At 43.4% G+C, this 20443-nt stretch overlaps 1 protein-coding gene across 1 annotated transcript in view; it reads left to right on the forward strand.

Annotated features, from left to right (window-relative positions):
* The window catches only part of MEIS1 (Meis homeobox 1), a 107534-nt gene that overhangs the window by 42250 nt on the left and 44841 nt on the right, over window positions 1-20443 (forward strand). Inside the window, exon 8 of the mRNA XM_061989204.1 lies at window positions 13546-13691. Coding sequence (XP_061845188.1) covers window positions 13546-13691 — 146 coding nt within the window. The remainder of the gene's footprint in view (window positions 1-13545; window positions 13692-20443) is intronic.

A 20443-nucleotide genomic window follows, 5' to 3' on the forward strand; every position in this document is an offset into this window, starting at 1 on the left:
CAGGGTGAATCTGGGGAAGGGAAGTGAGTGAGGTGCTTCCAGAGATGTCCTGGCAGAGGCTTTGTAGCAAACTGTTTTGCTTGTCCCGCAGGAGCCCTGCAGCACCTCGGAAACTTTTGGGCTTTCTGGCACGTTTATTGACTGCTTTGAGATTTCAGCCTCCTTATTTACAACTTGTGTCATCTTTGAGCTGGCATGTACAGTATACAGCATCCTGAGCCTCTCCTTGCACGAGATTCATGTGCAACCTGAAATGTGCAGGAAGGCTTATGGGCTGGTGAGAGGTGAGCATGTGAGAGTCTCCGCATGGTCTTCTAGGCAAGAGCATATGGCCCTCTCCAGGTCTATATTTCCTTGTTCAGGTCACTGCTGAGATCACATTCATTGTAAATATGATGGTTATGTCAGTCTTTTCCATAGAAACAGTTAAGTAAAGTATAGGTAAGAAAGCTTTTTAGCTGAACTTTGAATTTCAGCTGGTGGTTATAGATTAAAATCTCTGTCTTCCCTTCTCATCTGTCTAAACCACAAGCTGCAGGTGAAGCTGGTCAGGCAGTTAAAATAAATGACAAAACTCAGAGTTGCTTTGGATAGAAGACAGCAGCATGATTAGCAATGGTTCAGAGGCTGGCATTGTTGGCGACTGTTCAGATAATTGGCAGATATTTGTGAGAGTGTTTTCAAGTCTCAAGAGAATCGCCAGTTTTGGCATCAGTGATTATTGCTCCAGCATTACGGTGGGAAAGAGTGCAGGGCTGTGACTAGAGACTTCCTTTTCTGCCTGAGAAGCCTCAATGACCCAGTCTTATATGAAGACACTTGCCTCCAGGTTGTAAGTGGTCAGCCATACAGCAACAGTTGTGTACAAATGAAGCAAGTGGTTCACAAAAGGTTGGGAAATTATGTTTCCATTCTGCTCAACATGCAGTGAAGAGACTCATTGAGAGTGACAGTGATAACTGAAAACAGTGTTTACTAGGATTTATTTGACTGTAGTGGGATAACTTGAATACAGGTTTACAAGTATTTTCTTTCCTTTTTATACACATCTGAGTGTGTGTCTAGAGATATATATATATAAAATGACAAAACTATCCTGATCTTCTTCTATATCAAAATAGTCTCTAATGCTTTGTCTGCCCTTATCAAGATGCATCATGAAAGGACCGTTGATTCATATTTTAAGGAATGTTATTCTGACCTCAAAAACTAATACTTCCTTAGCCTCTGCCAGAAACCCCTTTCTGTGGTTTCAGTCCCCATTTCTTCAGCAATTAAGAATCAGGTGGCATCACAACAACAACTGATTTTAATAGCCACTTTAGCCACCTCCATCATGGGGAGGAAGCATGCAGGGCCTCTGCAGAGTCTCGGAGCTCTGTGGTGTGACCTCAAGTGACCAGACACAAAAACCAGTGCAGCTCTTGAACGGAAAGGTCTGCATCATCCAAACTATGCTGTCTCTTGTCCAAGAACACACTGTTTACCTGTTCCTTCCAAAATTGTCAATTTTCTGCAAGGCTGAGATTGGGGTTTTATTTTGGTTTTAAATCTCCGTGCAACTTGTCTGGTTTAGTGGAGCTGCACTTCACTTAGGTGTAGGTATATGGCAAGGATCATGTTTTCTGTTTTGACAATCAAAGCCCACTATCGACCTGTGTATTCCCTCTCCTTTGTGTGAAGGTATTTATTTATTCATGTGCAAGTATGTAGGTTGACCATTCCAATCAAAAGCGTCAAATCTTACCAGTTAATTCCAAAATGCATCTCGCAAAATGCAATGTCTGGAAATACACTGCCATGAGCATGAAGCAGCCAACCATCTGTCTGGCCCTCGAGATGTGTACCCAGACCTTAATGAAGGGTGGAGTTTTCCTTATCCCAATAAATAGATTTTGTTTGGGGAGGTGAGAGGCAGAAAGTGAGAATGTATTTGCCCAATCCTAAATAAAAGGCTGTTTATGCCTAATAAATTGGCAGAATTATTCCAGAGTAATTCATCCATGAGAAAATATGATCCTTGTGTCACTGCCAAGGTCAGGGAGACCTATGGTGATCTGCAGAGTAAGTTTAGGTCACCCAAGTTAAATCTGCCTGGAGACTGAGTTAGCTTACGCACCACATTTTTTCCAAGATGAATAAAAGCAAACATCTTCTATAGAAGAAGGTAGGGCTAAGAGCGTGATCAACTCTCTTCTCTGAGCCAAGGTCTTCTGTTTTTTCCCTTCTCCTTTCCAGGTTGCTCCTTCCATTTCCTTTCCATTCTTGTCTTTTCCTAGCATTTACAGGATGCTCTGAGAAGTCATTCTTTTCCTATGCATGGCAACGGGTGCCTATAAAACCCTTCTAGATGCACATGCAGGAAGGGACATGGTTGGTGTTTAACCAGGAGTAACATTGTCTGTCTGCGTCTGTGTGGTGTGTCCTCACACATCAGAGGAGCAAGTTGGGGCAAGAAAGAAGGGACACCTCATAGAAATACATTCCTTGGTAACCTCAACTGAGAGGGTGTACCATCTGAGCAACAGGATATTTGGCAGAACTGTTTTGAAGGTGAAGCTGGTGACATTGTGGCTGCTGCCAGGCTGCCCCAGGAGGAGACCGATGGAGTGGTGAGCTGGGCAGATGAGAGACTTCTTCCCTCACTGGTGGGTAGAATGGGTGAGATGAGGTCCCCGGCCTTTTCAACAAGCTTGAGTTTGCTTCTGCAGAAAGGCAAGGTTATTCTTCCATGTGGGCTGTACCTTCCATGGGGAAGCTGATGCCTGTGGCTTTTAGCCTGACAGAACCTGAGGTTTTCTTTAACTTCCTTGGTCACTCATTTATGTCATTTAAAGTACACTAAAATTACTAAAAGCAGGCTGTGGCTATTAGAGATAATGACAAATGCTGTGAATTTGAAAGGAAACAACAGACGTCTTTTTGGCTTGATTTTTGAGGAAGTTTGCATTTGGTTTATTTTTTTTAAGATGCTGGATGTCTTTTTGCTATGACCCAGCTATGCTTTGAGATTTGTGGGAGATTTTGATTAAACACTCATATTATGAAGGAGTGGAGTCAAAGAGAAATGAACTGGAAATGTCTGAGCTACTTCTTTCCCATCCTTCATCTTTCAAAGTGGGACTTTCATGCCACTAGATATAGTGACATAAATAATACTCAAAATCTGAAGTGCACCAGTTTTTCCCTTCATCCCATCAGTTTGCCTATTAAAGGTAATCCTAGGTAGCTGTTGTGAAGGAATAGTGATGGAAGATGAAAGGGCTAAAAATAAGGTATGCACATACCTATAAGTGATATTCAGGGAAAGTTTTTAAGTGTCCAACATTGATCTGACTCTGCTTTTACCTTCATTGCATGTGTTGTTGGACATTCTGACATCTGTTTGTTCCTGACTCATTTGTGTTTGAGTTTGTTGTTTGTTCATTTTAATTTGGGGAAAAAAAAACCAGACCTTAACATAAAACTGCACTGTAAAACAAACAGCAAAACACCAGAAGCTGTGATAGAAAGTCATATGAAACCAAAAAACGTAGCAGTGACATGGATACATTAAGCTGGAGCCAAAGGGGATGTGCTAAGTTAGTAGGACTGAAGTGTCTGAAACGGTTGTTAGTGCCTGTGTACTGCTGGGGAGGACCATGAAGGGATCTCAGCTTCTGTCCTGAGCCTACTGGCCAGTGCCTGCCCATGAGGAGCAGGTCCAAGACCACGTCCCCATCACTGCTATTTCTCCAAAGGGCTCTCCAAGCCCTCTGAGTTTTCAGGCCACTAAGATGTGCAGCCCCTCGGTGCCACCCCACCTCCCTGTACCCAAAGGATCTTAGTGGAGGGGAGAAGGTGCCGTGCAGTGCCGGGTGCTGCGCATGTGAGCCACGGGCAGGGCAGTGGGGGGTGGTTTCTGCAAGCCCCCCGGCTCCTGCTCCCCTTGCTGAGCAGAGGGCAGCGGTGTGCCTGCCCGTCACCGCGCCTTCGATCTAAAGCACGGCTTCACGTTTGTTTTTCCCATTGTGGCCTTTTTTAAGCTCCACCTCATCAGAGCAGATTTGCCTTTTGTGTTGGAGAGGGACAGTCAAGTGGAAGAAAATTTTGTGTGAGCTTGGCTGTCAAATCTACTTATCTCCTTTTGGCTTCTGCACCTCCTTCCTGAGGAGCAGCCTCCCGCTATTGTGGCAGGCCCTCCAGAGCGACCGGCTTTTGCTGGAAGAACAAGAGCAGTGGATTTAGGGCACCAGGCAGCAAGGAGCAGTGGGGACAGCACAAGAAAAACATTATTAATTCTGTCTGTGCCTTTCCCTTAAAAGGTCTGACAGAGGTTTACATGTTTTGTAATTAAGGTGGGGTTTTTTTGTGAGCCGATTATGTGTGTGGCAACATGAGGTTTTGTCTTTGGGGAGCGGAGCAGGCTTCTTCTAAGCATCCCAGGCAGTGCTGGGGCAGGGTGAGGGGAGGAAACTCACAGCGTGGTCCAAGTATCATCTATTCAAGCATGATTTCAAATGTTTCTAACTTAGAAATAGGAAAGAGTATAAGTGTTTTGTGTCTGTCTCTTGTCCTGTTTGTATGGAACCCAAGTGCTGGAAGATTCCCAAGTCCCTGACATTCTGCCCAGTAGTTTAGGTCACCACATAGGTATCTAATTTCTGTCAGACCTCAGAGACACCTTGTAGAAACAGTTCTTCTAGGTAGATGTGGCCAGCCCTCTTCTCCACCATCTTTTCCATAGCTGTAGATACAGACTCCTACATTAGGAACCACTAGACTGTCTCAGAAGGTTTTTTGGATCAACCTTCCATAAGAAATCAAAATTGTCTTTCTCTTGTTTTCAGTACAAAGAAGTAGTTTGTGCCTTAAGTTCCAAGCCAGATGTCCAGTCGAGAGGGTTCAGTGGCTATGATTTGCTGGAATAATGGCTGCTGCAAGTGGATCGTTATACGATTGTATGAGATTATGGGTGGTTTTTGAAGCATTGGCAATGGAGGCCGAGATGTTGTTACTGTCAAAAGAGGAAACATAGATGAGATGGGTCATTTTATTCTCATCCCTTTTAGTTCTGCCTTTTTACCCTTGCAAAGTGACCACCGATGTGGGGAAATAGAGGATGTGGTGCCACTGTGGCATGCAAAGTGAAGTTTAATGTTAGTTTTCTTTCACTTGTGTCTTGGTTTTCATTGTCAGATTTTACTGAGGACAGGAAAAAATAATAACTTATTGATTTTGATGCTGTTGTAAAATGGGTGACAAGAATACAAGAAAATACAGCACACATCAGCAAGAACTTTTTAATTTGACACAAACCACATGGGAACTTCCAGTGGGAGATATCTCATGTGGTCATGAATCCTGACTTGCCTGAGCCACAGCAAGACTAATTCAGTCCTGTTCATTGTGGTTCTGTGACTCCTGTGACGTATGGGAGCCAGCCCTGCAAGGGAGGATTTGGGGCAAACACTGTCTGAACTGTAGTTCCTGTAGGGCACGCTGCAACTTGGGTCGGTGTTGGTTGGTCTTAAATTGGCCCAAAATAAAATGCTTTAGTTTGATTCAGCAAGCCCAAGCATTTTGATTTGTCTTGCCCAACATTTAGGTCTTTCAAAACTTTTTATTTTCAATAGAAGAACCTAATTTTGAACGGTTTGGAGAGTGTCAAGGTGTTCTGGTCCATATTTTCTGTTGTAAAACAGGAACTCTACAGCATCATCTCCTCTAGAGCAGGCGTGCAGTCAGGGCCCAGGGCAATTTAGCTGTGTTCAGGGAAGGAAGACTACTTAAATGCACGACTGTAATAAACTGTTCCTACAGATAATACGTCCCTTACTTTACACATAATATGCTTCTGATCTTTGCTTTGAGCCTCTTATAGCTGCTTGTGCTCAGTCCAAGAGTCAAGTGTCTTAGGAGCTGCATAAACACAACGACAGAGCCAGTTGTTAAGGACCTATAGAGATTTACAAAAGTTGACCTCTTGGCCATTTGGGGTATTAGTTGGGAGTATTTCCCCCATGGTGGAGCAATCCTGGGCTCCTTCTGCTGCTTCTTGTTCTCCTTTGCCAGGGAGTAAGCCTGACCAAACCCAGTGATGGATTTACTAGTGTCTCAGCTGTCAATGGTTGACTTCTCATAGAGAGTGCAACTAGTGGGACCTTTAGCTGGTAGAGTTAGCTCTCTTGCTGAGGATGGAGAGAATAGGTTTCCAAAAAAGACCTATATTTGAACAAAATGAGAGAATGACTGAAAAAGAGCTTTTCCCAAGAAGTGGTAGGATCGTCATGCTGACTTTTAGATTAGGAAAAGCACCCCAAAACGTGTAAGATTTTTACCATTCTTGGTTAAAGCAGGATGTTTTTCTGTTTAACCAGATACTTTTCTGTAGGGTATTTGCTTCCAACTGCTCAAAGTAAACTTCTGTTGCTGGCAGCAAAAAGTTAGTTGCTTCCCATACAATGAGTTGCTTTCTTTTTAATATTTCATTCGGTGCCTTCGTTCGTACGGCTCCAGAAATGTCACACAACTTACCCATAACAGCACAGTTTTCTGAGCCCCATTAAGAAGTGCTGCATTGTGCAGGGGAAGAAGTTTGCTTCACTTCAGCTGCTGAACAAATGAAAATGAGTAAAAACTGTGGGATTTCCCCCTCACCCCAGTTCATCAATGATGTTTTTACTCTTTGCGTAGACAGCTAATTTGCTCATTGCTTGCCTGAAGGGAACTGAAGTCAAAAAGGAGGATCGGGTTACTAGGAAAAGGTGCTCCTATCTCTAAACAACAAAGTATAATGATTCAAGAAAATACTTAGAAAATTTGTCAAGTGCCAGAGTGTAACTTATACTTGCCCAGGTTGTTCCATCTATTAATATTTGTGTAGGAGATTTTCACAATTGTTTCTCTCAGTATCTTGTAAATACGGATACTGTGACTGACAGCCTCCTACTGTTTATGTCATGGTCTGAATCCTTGCATGAAACATACACTGCATCTCTTTAAGAGGTGGGTATGAACCCAGACACGTGGTGTGTGTTCCTTGCTAATGCTCATTTTCAACCTTGTTGTTCCTCATTAACTTTTTATTAAGTATATTTGAGAAAGCTTTTCTCCTTAAAGCATAAGATAAAAATAAACCAGTCCTCATCAATAACATGTTTCAAATTCACAAGCAGACCTACATCAACACTGAAAATCACTCTGGGGGCTGTTCTGTAGCCCATTCAGTGTGTTAAGGACCTGAGGAATTTCTTGGAGTGAGTACGTTCATCAGATCTGACAACTCATGGGCCCAAACTAATAGAAAATGTTTTTCCTCGGAAAGAAATTGCACTGTTAAGTTTTCTAAAGTAGCCTTTTTCCTGTAGCCCCATCATCAGCTCATGTGCCTTGCTCGGAAGTTAGCAGGTTGAGAGTAGCCATGGTGGACTAATGTTACCTGGGCAATGTAGATATGCATATGCACATATACGTTTGAAAATAATGTAATTTCAGGAAATCTAAACTGATGGGCCTTTTCAAGTCAAAGCTTCTAGTTCTCCTAAAGGAATAGGCTCAGCTTGCATTGCCAACTGGACATGCATTCCTAGATTGTGCCAGTGGCTTCCAGATCTCTCCAGGCATACCCGAGCTCCTTGTGCTGCTCAGCTTGTCTCCTTCCCCACCTTGCTGTAAGGAGGAATGATCGTTTCTGAGGAATTAATCGTCCTCATATGATTGTATATGTGAATATTAGCCACCTTGACTCATGTCAAAGTAATTTGGGTGTGACTTTTGCTCACCACATTCCTTTGCCAAGTTGGAGCTGGTTGTGTTTAAAACTCCAAACCTTTCCATATTCTTTGATTGCCCAAGTCTGTTCAATGATGGTGGTCTGAAATGGTGAGCCTTGGTTTAAGGTCTGTGAACAATATGTTCTTGTAGATTCCTTCTCTTGCTTTGCAGAAAAACCTGTTGCATTTTTGGATATGCTTTTGAGAGTTCATAGTCCTGTATTGTATAGGAAAATTACATGTCACACATAGGCCTGGTTTTGCTCTGCAGAAAGTTTCCAGCAAACTGGAGATGTGACTTAGGTAAAGGAAAGTAATTCTGCCACTTAAAATCTTTCTAGTACATTATGTTGCTTAAAGTTACTAATGAATCCTGCTTTCCAGTTACCTGGCAAGGTTACTAAAGAGATTTGGGTTCTTGGAGGGGTTAAAAGGGAAAGAAACCAACAGAACTGTGGGTGGACAGTGAACAGTTAAATATTTGGCTTAAAGTAGGATTTCTCATGCTAGAAGAAGCAGGAATTTGAGGAACTCGTATGTAAATGCTTTAAATAAAAACTATTATAGATTTTTTTCATAAACACCACACTACTGAAGAAGCCACAGACTTTGGGGCATCGTTGTTAGGTATTTCATTTCATAGCAGCAAAAGCATTGCAAGTCTAGTACAGAAGTTAATAGTTTTTGTCTGAACACAGCACAATACTTAAATTATATTAGCTGATTAAATGCAAAAGTAAGTGCAACCCATAAAGTTCTTTTAGGAGGCAGAAGTTTCTTTTAACAAGAGAGATTTGGAAGCATAAAAGTAAGTTCAACATAGGGAGCTGTCAGAGGACACTGATTTAGTCAGTCCATTTAAAAGTTGCTCTGGGCCTTTCCACAGGCTTCTGCATACATCCTTCACATTTTCTTCGGTGAACTCCTTAAAGCAGTGGATTTAGATGCTTATCTAGAAGTAGACTGTAAAAGCTGGAAGGTGATGTTCATCACATGGTTTGGTGGTCCTCAGCAAAGCCAATGCCTTCCTCTTGCCCCCTGCCAGCAAATTGAACAGTGGACCCAAAAACCTGTCTCAAATCTCGTGACAGAGGTGTGGGAAGCAGACTGTTTAATAATACTGTGCTTTCTTTGATGTAAAAAATATTTGTACTTCAAATGAAATTCGATCTGAGGATGGGTGCTACCTGTTGCATCTGGTGAAGATACTTGTAGTAAAGGTCTATTTGGGACTTTGCTGTTGAGATTTCTAGTCACTTAAAATCCTTTGAGGATGTTAGTCTAATGAGCTACGTGCAAAGCCGTGGGTTTTGTAGTTGAGCAGAGGACTGGCCTTTTTAGAACATATGAATTTCCAGCCTTTCTGACTTGGAATTGGGACTATTTATGTCATATCTGGTCAGCTTCTAAGGCTGAGATCTGAGGGTGGATTTAGGAGCTGGAGTGGCTGAAAGTTGCCTAGTTGTGCCACAATGCCTGCATTTCCAGCCTTGCAGGGTGTTGACATTTAACGTTGTTTCCATGTGGAAGTAAGGGGAGGAGGCTTTGATTCGCCACCTAACTCCTGCAATGGCCATGGCCGCTGAAGGTGAGCACATGTGCCAAGTTGCTCTCCAGAAGCACCTATTTTGCCAACAAACGTTTCTAACAGATCACCCGGGACAAAGAGAGCATTACTGACGGGAGGAGTTGCTGTAAAGCCGGTTGCCCTTTGCTTCTCCTGCCTCCGTTTTTTGGGGGGAGTGGGAGGGGAAGGGAAGTGGTAGGAGGCGATGGCAGTGGGGAGGAGGACGCGGCGAGGGGAGCCCCCGCTGGCACGGCCAGCCTGACCCATTCAGTGGGGCTGAATACGATAAATGGCGCTTTATCCTTTCTTGAAAGGAACAAGATAGCACGGCCTAAATGCCTGGGTGTGCTTAAATAGGCAACTCTGGGACGCCAGAGTCGAGGGCGTTTGAAATCGGAGCTCCCCGACAGCCGGGGAGCTGCCACAGGTCACCTGCCTCGCTCCATGGGGACCGGCCCAGGTCTGGCAAGAAATCGTCCACGGACGAATTGTAGTACAAATTCCTTTCTTTGTTGGTTGGCCTCTTTCACTAGACCATGGCCTATAAAAAATTGTGTAAAAACAATTCTTAAATATTATTTGAAAGGGCAAATGGCCACGCTGAAAGGTTTGACAGTTTGACATATAGCGCCTGGTTTTGCTCGCTGGGGAACGGGCACGCAGAGCCTGGGCTCTCCTCCTGCTCCTTACAGGCTCCAGGTTTGGTGGTGGTGTTTTTTTTTTTAAATAGCATCTAGTTGCTGTGCAGAGTTCCTGCACTCCCAGCAATTTGACAGGCAACGAGTCTGCTTGAGTGATCTTAAATCCTTTTAGACTAATTTGCGAGCGAGCAGAAAAACAGCTAGCACCTTCGGATCCAGCGCTCCAAACCAGAGAATCAGGTATTGCCAATTAAAGTGCCACTGCCAACCCTCATATCAAGACAGATTACTTGCAATTCCTCTGATAATGTCAGGCCGTGCCTAAAGAGAAAGCGAGCCAGAGTTTCTGGCACGGGAGAGACAAAGGATCCGCGTGGACCAAACTCGGTGGCGACTGAGGCGGAGGGAGCGCGACGCAGATCGCGCATACGGCAGCGCATATGTGCAGCGCGAACGCGAGCCGTGCGCCTGCTCTGCCCCCCGAATAGCCACGGGCCATTTTGAAGAGCCTCTGGCCCCTCAGTCACTGGCCTACTAGTTAATTGCCACACGGACTTCGTGACACATGGGCAGATAATATGACATTTTCGGTTTCTGTCACTAGCAAACGCCACGGCGTTGCTTGCACTAGTTGCTAAGAAGCTGTCAGAAACCATTAGCAGCTGGCTAAAGTTGCCCTATGGCATTTCCTCATGGCATCAGCAAAACAAGCATAAATCACCCAGCGGAGCCTCCCGCTATACTAATGAGGCTGTAAGCTTGTTTATGGACTAGCATCATTTCTATGATTATTTCCACCTTTTCAGTTTGCCTTCATTTGGCGGCAGGAGAAGTCAACTTCAGGAACAGAGTCGCCGCTGACATTTTACAAAAGCAGTTCCTAGCTGCTACCGTGTGGCTGGTCAGTGGTGCTTCAAGTTTGTTTAGCGATCTTTAAAAAAGAGGAAAAGGGGCGGAGGGGAGGAGAGGGGAGGGAAATCTCTGGAGACCTCACAGAGGTGAGTGTATCGAGTTGCAAAGTAGATGGAAATAGTAAAATCCACAATTGACCATTTAGACTTCTCTCTGTGGTTTCAGTCTTCACGGGATCAATTTTCCATTTAAAAAAAAAAAAAAGTAGAAGAGGTTAAACAATTTATAAAAGTCTAGCGAAGCATTTGCTCTCAGGATAGCCGGGTGCTTTCTTATCCTCTCCCTGCCTTTCACTTTCTCTAGCTTGTGTCGGACGGGGCCAGGGTTTATTGTTTTAGGCTTTTCAGAACATGCACCAGTATTTACACTGGATTGAAAGCATTTGCTTCCAATGAAAATCTTGTCTTAGATTACAGCCCAGCAGTGTAATTTCCCTCCCAGATGGGAGTAAAGTAGCAGTATTTGCCTAAAAACAGTAGGAAGAACAAACTGTGCATTAAGCCAAGGCTGTTTTTGGCTTGAGCTAATGATGTAACAGAAACCTTTTATTTGGGATAGGTCACCGCCAGGGATTGAAGGAGGTGATCTGGCTCGCGCTTGAAAGGTTTCTCCATTGTATCTACATAAGTCTTCACTTAAAAAATCCTGTTCCTAATGCTTCTGCTTTCATACAGCAGAAATAAACAGGAAAGGTTCTGGGGAGTGTTATAGGTGGAATGCAGAAAGCTTTTCCTCCCCTAATGGAGGATATAATTCAGGTGCCCCGGAGGCATGCTTTCAGGAATTCTCTTGCCTGGGGTAATGGGAAGCTAAGGCTGCTTGAAGGCCTTGATTATCTATTGATGCACAAAGCTGGAAAAAAGTCATCTCCCTTGGATTATAGTAGATATTTCCATAAATTATCAATGAGTCCTCCTCCCGTCAGGCACGAGGCGATGCCTGCTAAATTAATCTGAAGGGGGGCTGAAATGAGGAGAGAGTGTGTTTTAAAAAAAAACAGGGTGGGAGGGGGAGAGGGTGGGTGGACGGTTGCAGGGAGGTGGTGAAAGGCAGTGTCATTAGGTTAGAAGCTTTTCATTTTTAATCAATGAATGCGTAATACTTTTCTTTTCCTTGTTTTCCTCTCGCAGACAGAAAGTGGATTAGCCCGTGGAATTTTAAATGCTGTTGAGTTGTTTCCTTTGCTCATGTTTCTTTTATGAATTATTATTTTATATGGTGAATTGCTTCTCTGTATAAAAGCCCCTTTTTTTTTTACATACTGGGCTTTCAAAGAATTTGTCAGGTATCTGATTTCTTCATTAAAATCTTGTTTGTTTCTATAACTACCCAAGGTTACTGTTTCATTAAAGACACAGGCCAAGTCATAAGGACAATTATAAATTTGCCACGGTCAGTAAGGTACCAAAAATATAACAGTAATAACAACTGGTTTTTTTTGGTGATGATGAAAGCTGTTTACAAGTCATAATTTTGACAGTCTACGTCCCTTTTTAAAAATGAAGAAAGAAATTTTGTTCCTAACAGAGACAGTTTTGATTCATCCCCATTTAGATGACTTTCTTGATCATTCTTGCCAGGGGGTGTAAAAAATACTTGCCTAATAACATCACAATTCCGTGTTGCTGCAAATACAGTGTCCTTAGGAGCCAGGATATACCGTTCAATCCACACGCAGAGACTTGCTTTGCTCTCTGGACTTGTTTATCAAATGCTTTCAGGGTTTGAAACCAAAATTGCATGCAAACTGGCCGGGCACTAGAACTTTTGTTTTCATTTTCCTTTGACTGCTAGCCCATCAGCCCAGACCCAAGCTGGCTGCTACTCAGTTATGTCCTCCAGCAGATATGTTGCTAATGTGATGAGAACTGTCTGAGACCTTCTCTGCATTAAGGAAATTCATTCTGGATCAGTTGTTGTTTAACGGGAGCAGACACCTATTACGGATATGACACACTGCCACAAAGCAGGGTGTTAATTCCTATGGTGTATGTCAAATTGGTACCTACTTATCCCACCATGAATTTCTTTTGGCTGCAGCTGGGAAGAGGGGGAGGCCAGTTAGCTGCCCACTTCCCATCCAAAAGCCTGGGGAAGCTGAACATCTATAAGGGACTTAACATAAACAATACCCTAATCCTCTGGTTATTTCTGAATTTTGGGAGAGAATATAATGTTGCAAGAGAGCTGCCTTCAGCATACACTTCAAATCCCAGAGCGGGATGGGGCATCCAGCTTCACACACATCGTGGGGATGGGACACCATAAATACTTTCCTAATTGCCACCTCAGCCAGAGTAGCTGATTGGTGTCAATTTTTTGGGACGTGACCTAGTGTAAAGAAAAGTCACCATTTCCACCTCTGCGAGCTGGATGCTTGCAAACTGTTTTGGTTTTATTTTTATAAGGACCTTTTTTTGTTGGTTTGGGTTACAGTGGCAGAAATGGCCACCTTGTCCTTCAGGATAAACCAGAATGGGACCGACACAGTCCTGAGGCCCACCCTCTCCCCCGATGTGTCTTCCTCCCCACCCCCTCAACCCCTGGTGAATTATGGTGTTAAAGAATTTATACCTCATTTAAATATTCATGCAGTTTATACCCAAAGCCAGGCTTCGGCTGAAGTATATAAAGGTAGCATAAGTCAAAATTTGATTCACTATATTTACAGGTGACGGCTTGGACAACAGTGTAGCTTCCCCCAGCACAGGTGATGATGATGATCCAGATAAGGACAAAAAGCGACATAAAAAGCGTGGCATCTTTCCCAAAGTAGCCACAAATATCATGAGGGCATGGCTGTTCCAGCATCTAACAGTAAGTGAACTCTAGATCACATATGCAAAATAAAACATGGAAAATGATGTCATAGTTGTAGTAATTCGTAGAAAGCAAAAAAAAATACGTATGATGTTGCTGACAGGCAGCTCAGGGAACTTTTCTCAGCAGGGTTGTTGTTGTTGTTGCCTTATTTGTTAGATGCAAGGGGAAGAGAACGGAGCGTATGTCTTCATGGTTCTGGAGTTGTTTTGTGTGTGTGTGTGTATGTGTGTGTTTGGTTTGAGATTTTGGGGGTTTTTGGTTCGAGTTGCAGTTGGTAACAGGACATCACCACAAAGTGTGACTAAGCTAATACTAATAACCTAGAAGACCTGTCCTGCCCTGCTGCTCACACAGCTGCAGCTCCCCTCAGCTGACATGGGAATTGCTGTTTCAGAGCAGAGAGGCAGCCTTCAGACCCTGGTTCTGTGCTCTGGAGAACCATGGAAAATAATTGGAGAGATTAAAAACAAAGCAAAAAAGCAAACAAAGACCTTATTCAGATGTTTGTCAGAGATCATCAGAAGCTTCATGATGAAAGGTCTGAATGTATCTGGTTTAATAGCAAAGTATAATTTTTGCTTTGAGATGTTCTCATTCCCAGAGTGTAAGTTACCCCTGTATTTAATGTTATAAAGGGATGGGGGGATGTGCAGCTATTTCTGTTGCCACAGCTACCTGTATTTTTTTGTTATTATTATTCCTGGGATTAGAAATCAAATATCTGGACAGGTGTGTGGGGTTAAGCTGGATGCTGAAGCTTCTTTCAGGAGTTTGTGTACCACGCCTTCTAACATTAGCGTTTAGCAAAGTGGTTTTAATGCTATTCTTGTTTATCAAATTGTGGTGATCTGTCACTGTGTTTTCATCCACTGTGGGGATGTGGGCCTTGGGCCCCAGGTTTTCTGTCTGAGCTTTTCAGTGCCAGAAGGATAAGGGCTAGGCGAGGGATGCTGGGGGTCTGCAGGTGGTAGTGAAGAACGACTCTCGCCTCTAATCCCAGCAGCCTAGTCTCTCCCCAGCCTGTAGTTAGGATCAGGATGAAACCAGAAGCCAGCCAGCTCGCCCAGCCCCAGTGGGAGCCCTGCCAAGGTTATACTCGTAAACTGGAGGAAGCACTCACACACATCGCCCCTCTGTCCCCTGCTGAGCCAAGAAACCAGATACCTGCCATGACTCTTGTCAGCACAGGGATCAGTCAGGGAATCCTGCCCTGCTCGGTCCTGGGCTGCTATGAATGAAGCTCCATGCTGGAACACTGCTCCTCCAAGGCTGGAGAGGGCCTCAGATATTTCCAAGTTAATCTCTCTTTCTGGCAGGCTCTATGTCAGCCGTGCCCCAGCTTTGCCAGCTCCTTAGCCCTGTCCCTGCTGCCTTCAGCACATCGTTTCCAAAGACCGAGGTCCCTTTTGGTTTTGGTGGCTCCCTGATTCTAGACCCATGTCCAAGAAGAGATGAAAGCTTGGTCTGTCTCTGCAGGTAGATGTTAGGTTAAGGATGTCTATCTCCAAAATGGTCCAGGAATGCTGTGCTGCTCACACCATTCTGACGCAGCTGATTTAGGTTCTGGTTTGAGGAGATGCCCTGGAAGCTCTGCAGTCAGGACAAGGCACAGCAGGGGACACTGAGCAGTTTCGTGTCAGCCCCCAGCTGAGGAATTACAAATTAAGTAGTATCTGTTAATATTGTGGATTTTTTTCCTGGAAGTGGCCTATTGTTGTGTTTGTGCTAGTGAAATAAACATCACTCAGCCTGGCACAGGGACATGATGGTCTATCCGGTTAAACTGCATGAGCAGTCTGCATCATGCTCTTAGCCTGGGCCAGCTACCACCCTCTAAACCTTTTCCTGGCATCATGGCAGAAGACAAGTAAGGGTGACTCCCAAAAGACCTTGTGGCAGGAGCCACTCTGTGTCAGTGTTTTGCTGCATGGGCTTGATCCAACCCTGCAGCTGGCTTCATGTAGTCTCAGGACCACAGAATGGACCCTATCGCTGTTTCATCCGTCTTAGGTGTAGGATAAAAGTGGCTTTTCAGTCTCCTGCTGTGCAGTAATGGCGTGCAAAAGAAGATCAAAGTGTCTGTGGAGCTTGCTGCTCCTGGGAGATACCATCTGGGCATCTGCTTGTGAGGTGATCTCATCTCCTGGGAGACTCAAATACAAGAACCCCCAGAACCTATGCAGTGAAGCCATGGCATTTTCTACCTTAGAGCACCACACTAAAGCTTGCTTTAAAAGTTCTCTATCCCCTGTGCAGAGCCAGCCCAGTCAGGTGAAACATGCAGATTTATTGTGGGGCAGCTTTCTCTTCTGACAGCATCGTGGTAGCTCCAGGCTTGTCTGATCAGTTCAATAAAGCAGAATCAAAAATCGACTCTAGATGGGGTTGTGGACAGTGTCCCCAAATTAAAACATGGCTGGACAACATTGTAGACTCTTGCAAGCATGTGTCTCAGCTGAGAGTGCTCTCTCTGGAGTGAGAAGGCACCAGGGAACTCATGCATCCAGAAGAGCAGTGGGTCTTGTGTGTGGAGGAAGATGTCCTCCAGGCAGCATGTCGATAACGTGGGAAGTGTCAACACTACAGTTGAGCAATATAACATGTTGACAAGCTGCTTGGAGTGCTGTCCTCTCTGCAAAAAAAACCCCAGGCCCAAATCATAGCTTTACTCAGAGCTGAGGAGTAGAAAGTTGAGAGACTGAAGGAGTTAAGACTCCAGTTCATTTACAAGGGTATCTGAGCCTCATAACTGCTCTTATAACCCTGCACACAGGCATGACGGTGTCCCCAACTGGGCTGCTTGCTGTGGGAGGGAGGTCAAACTGAGGAGTGGTCAGCTGAGGAAACTAGAGGTCCCACTTTATTTATTTATTAGTGATTTTGATCCTCCCTTAAGCAGGAGGTGAGGAGAGATAGCGAGGTGGTTCTGTTCAGGCAGGGGATATGTCAGGACAGGCAATGCCCTCCCTTTTGCCCCCAGCTCTTAGCCTGCTTTCACTTTCCCACCTGGAAAATGGCAGGAGAGAAATGAGCAGCGGTTAAGCGCAAAATCCAGCATCTCCTTGACCACTGGTGCTTCCTAATTGGGGTGTTAGTTGCGAGCCCTCCTTTTCAAAGGCACATTTTTATTTCTTTTCTCACAATTGTAATATTAATACACATCAGTGACATGGAATTAAACAAAATAGACAGTAATTGCCGTGTCTGTCATACTAATGATTAATGGTTGGAAAGACTGAAAATAAGTGTTGGACAAATAGAATCTTTCAAAAGTGTATAGGCTGGTTTAATTCCTTCTATGCAGTTATTCTGTCTCCAAGAGTATTTAAGACTTACTCTGCGTGCTGACTTCATTTCTTAAGGTTTGTCCCTTAGTTCTCATTTGCCACTTAGGTGGAAAATATTTTTTCTCTTTATTGAAGAAAAAAAATGTCAAATGCAAGGCCATAGCCTCTCCAGCTGTTCCAAGTGTTTGGGCAATAGTTCCCACTCAGTGTCATGCTGCAGCCCCCCCATTATTTTGACTGATGTGCAGATTGGAGTTGATGTATGCCCAAAGGGTAGGCAAGTGCTGTCCTCTGTGGATGCAGGCAGTATGCTCTGAGACACTTCAGGGGATAAATTCGTCCAAATTGCCCTTTTTTTCCTTCTCCTTGGAATAATAACGACAACAATCAGCTAAAACAATAGCAAAAGTAGTGATCAGACTTACACTTGAGACTGTGCTGGATTTATTTTTAACCATTTGCTATTCTGACTTGTTTTTTATTAAATACCCGGGTTGGAAGAGCTGCCCAGATTGGCTGTTAGTTAGGCAAAACATAGCTGCAGAGCTTGCTGAAATTTTTGATGGCAGATTATGACACCAGCCTGCAAATCTTAAGGTTTGTGAAATCTATTTTTAGGTTTCTGATATAAATTCGAGGTGGAAGGAATGGCCTATTACTATTTGGATTAAAATAAAAAGAAACAAAAAGCTACAAATAATTTGGTGAAGAGGTGAGCTCGTCTCCAAACTGTAGCAACTGAGTCAGAAATGAGAGGAGGATTTTTGGGGTGACATCAGATGAACATCAAATGACATGGCAGGGTCTTGAGAAGCCACCAGAACAAACCAGTCCTGTGCTGGAGCTGGTCTCCAGAAAGTTGCCCTACAGATAATTTCAAGGTTTGCTGCAGCAGAGCAACATTTTGCAGGCCCTTTTTTTACATCTTATTTTAATCTTTTTCTTGGATGACTTGACATTCAGGGACCAAATCTCACCACCATTTCTCAAGTAGATCTCCTCACTGTAATGTATAACCCTTAGCAGGGATTGCAAAGTAAAGGAAGAGCTTGGAGGAAGGGAAGAAAAAATAATCTTGCCTACAACCAGATCTGTGTAAATTTAATTGTGGCAACAGGATTAGTTTCTCCTTCAACCCATACTGTCTTTTTATCCCAGCAACGGTACCATTTGTTCACAAGTAGAAGTAGGGAGGTTAGGAGATGTTGTTTCAAGTGTTTTGTTCACTCATTGTGAATTCTTTGCATCCTTTAAATCCAGCTTGATTTAAAGGGTTGAGATTCAAACCTCATTTTGGGGATTATACGATGTAATTGGTTTGTTATATGATGAGTATTTGATGATCTTCACGTTCATCATGTAATCAGGCAAAAAAAAAGCCATAAAATTATAATCCCAAAAGATGTTTAATAACAATTTAAACTATTGAAGGCTTTATTTAAGCACATTAGGGGATTATAAACGACTTTTTTTTTTTTTTAATGGTGCCAAGAGGTAAATTCAAGGACTTCAAACGCCTTTTAAAAAACAAATTGCCATGATTTTAAAAAATGAATGGGCTTTCATGTAAATCCCATAATTTAATCATTATTTTTAACTGCTTTTAAAACAATTTCCTTGAGAGGTTAAATCTCACTGAAATAGGAGACCGAGCTGGAAGTGAAAGACATAGCTGAAAGATGTTGACTTTACAGTGAAAGTGAAAGGGTTTTTCATCTTATGGATCTGGGTTATGAGTCTTTATTGATTGCGTGGTGCCATGCTATTAAACAAGAAAACTTATAATAAGCAACATGCAATCCAATTAGCAAAGCTGTTATTTGTGTAAAAGAAAGTATTGGAAGCAGGTACTTTAAGGAGGCACTTTATATCCAAATGTAGCTGAGAAAAAGAGTCCCCATAAACAAATGCTATTACACCGCTTAATTCTCTGTGTTTTGCTTATGTATGAATACTGTACAGGCTATCAAGTTTTTAAGGTTAAAGCAAGTAGATTTCATGTCTTCTCTCATCCCTCCATGGTTATGAGACTTTGCCTTGGGAGGAGCATGGGGTTAATTTATCTCCTTGCCTCTACTCCCATGTGGGATTCTTGTCTGGTTTTGGAAAAGAGTACAGCAAGAGGACAGATGGGTACAAAACTAGGCTGCTGAAAACATAAAAAGGGGAAATAATTGGCTAAAACCAGTGAGGATTTTCTTTGCTCTCCTCTCAAGAGGGTTTGAAAACATTAAAACAAAACAACACCTCCCCCCCGCCCCCCCAAGAAAGTACAACTTACAATGAGTCTCCACCCTGCACCAACTGATACATGCTCTGCAAAGTGCCCGAGGGCTCCTGGAGCTCATCTGTGTATCAGGGCTCATATTTCCATATATTGGATTTGGAACTGGGGGGAAGGAGGGGTTCCCCTCCTTTATCCCAAATACACAAGTCTCCTCTTTCACTTGATTTTATTGTGGGCCAAGCTGTAAAAATCTTTCTTCCACATCTGCAAGACTTCTTAGTGCCAGCTGTCCTGAATTCCTGGGAGAAGCCAGGCATTTTTAGCTTGCCTTCAGTTGCCTGTGCACTTCCAACCCCTTGGCTGGGCAGGTGGGAGCCAGGTCTCCTTCTGCTCCTGGCAGCGGGAAGACTGTCCAGAGCAACAAGCAAAAGCATCTATCACAGGTGGGTGCAAGTAACCCACAATGAGGGATCTCACCTCCCTTCTGCTGGTGGAGGTGCTGTGGCAGCATCTTCAATGGGAGAAACTGGGAAATGTTAGTATGGGAGAGAATTGTTAGTATGAAAATGTTAGTATGGGAGGATTATTACAAGGCTCTGTCAGAATCGACCTGAGAGCTCCAGAAAGAGAGACAAACAGCATTTCGATAACTTGGTTTGAATTAGCTTCTTAACCCTTTAACCTTCCCAAAGTTTTGATAAAAGATACCAACTGTCAAACATTTAGTTTAGTCTTCCTCAAATTTGTTGCTTTGACCTGCTGTCCAGCCTTTGAAGATCGGTCCATTTCCTAACAGGGATGAATTTTGCCATTTTTAAAGAAAACTGTTGGGTTTTTGATAGATACCTGTGGTACTGCTGCTGTTGCTCTAGCTTCACGATTTCTTGGAAGGTGCATGTCTTGTGTACTGGGATCTCGTACTGTCCTATAGGTTAAGTTGCCAGTGCTGAGCTATACTAGAGACCTTTGGTTTTAGACAGGAAGAATACGGGGTGCTTTAGCTAGTTGGTTCAGGGAAACCAAATTCCTCACTTAGGCTCTTCTCATGTTCAGAAGTGTGGTGTAGTTACAACATCTGGGTTTTTTCTAATCTCTGTGATTCAATCTCACTTCTGATGAAGACAACCATCATGTTGTCCTAAACTACATGATATATCTGATCCTGTGCTCCTCACATGTCTCAGGAACAGCAGTAGTCTCAGGAATTATTTTGATTGAAATCAGAAGGTAGC

This window comes from Colius striatus, chromosome 2, assembly GCF_028858725.1.
Source record: "Colius striatus isolate bColStr4 chromosome 2, bColStr4.1.hap1, whole genome shotgun sequence".
In the NCBI taxonomy this organism is placed as follows: Eukaryota; Metazoa; Chordata; class Aves; order Coliiformes; family Coliidae; genus Colius; species Colius striatus.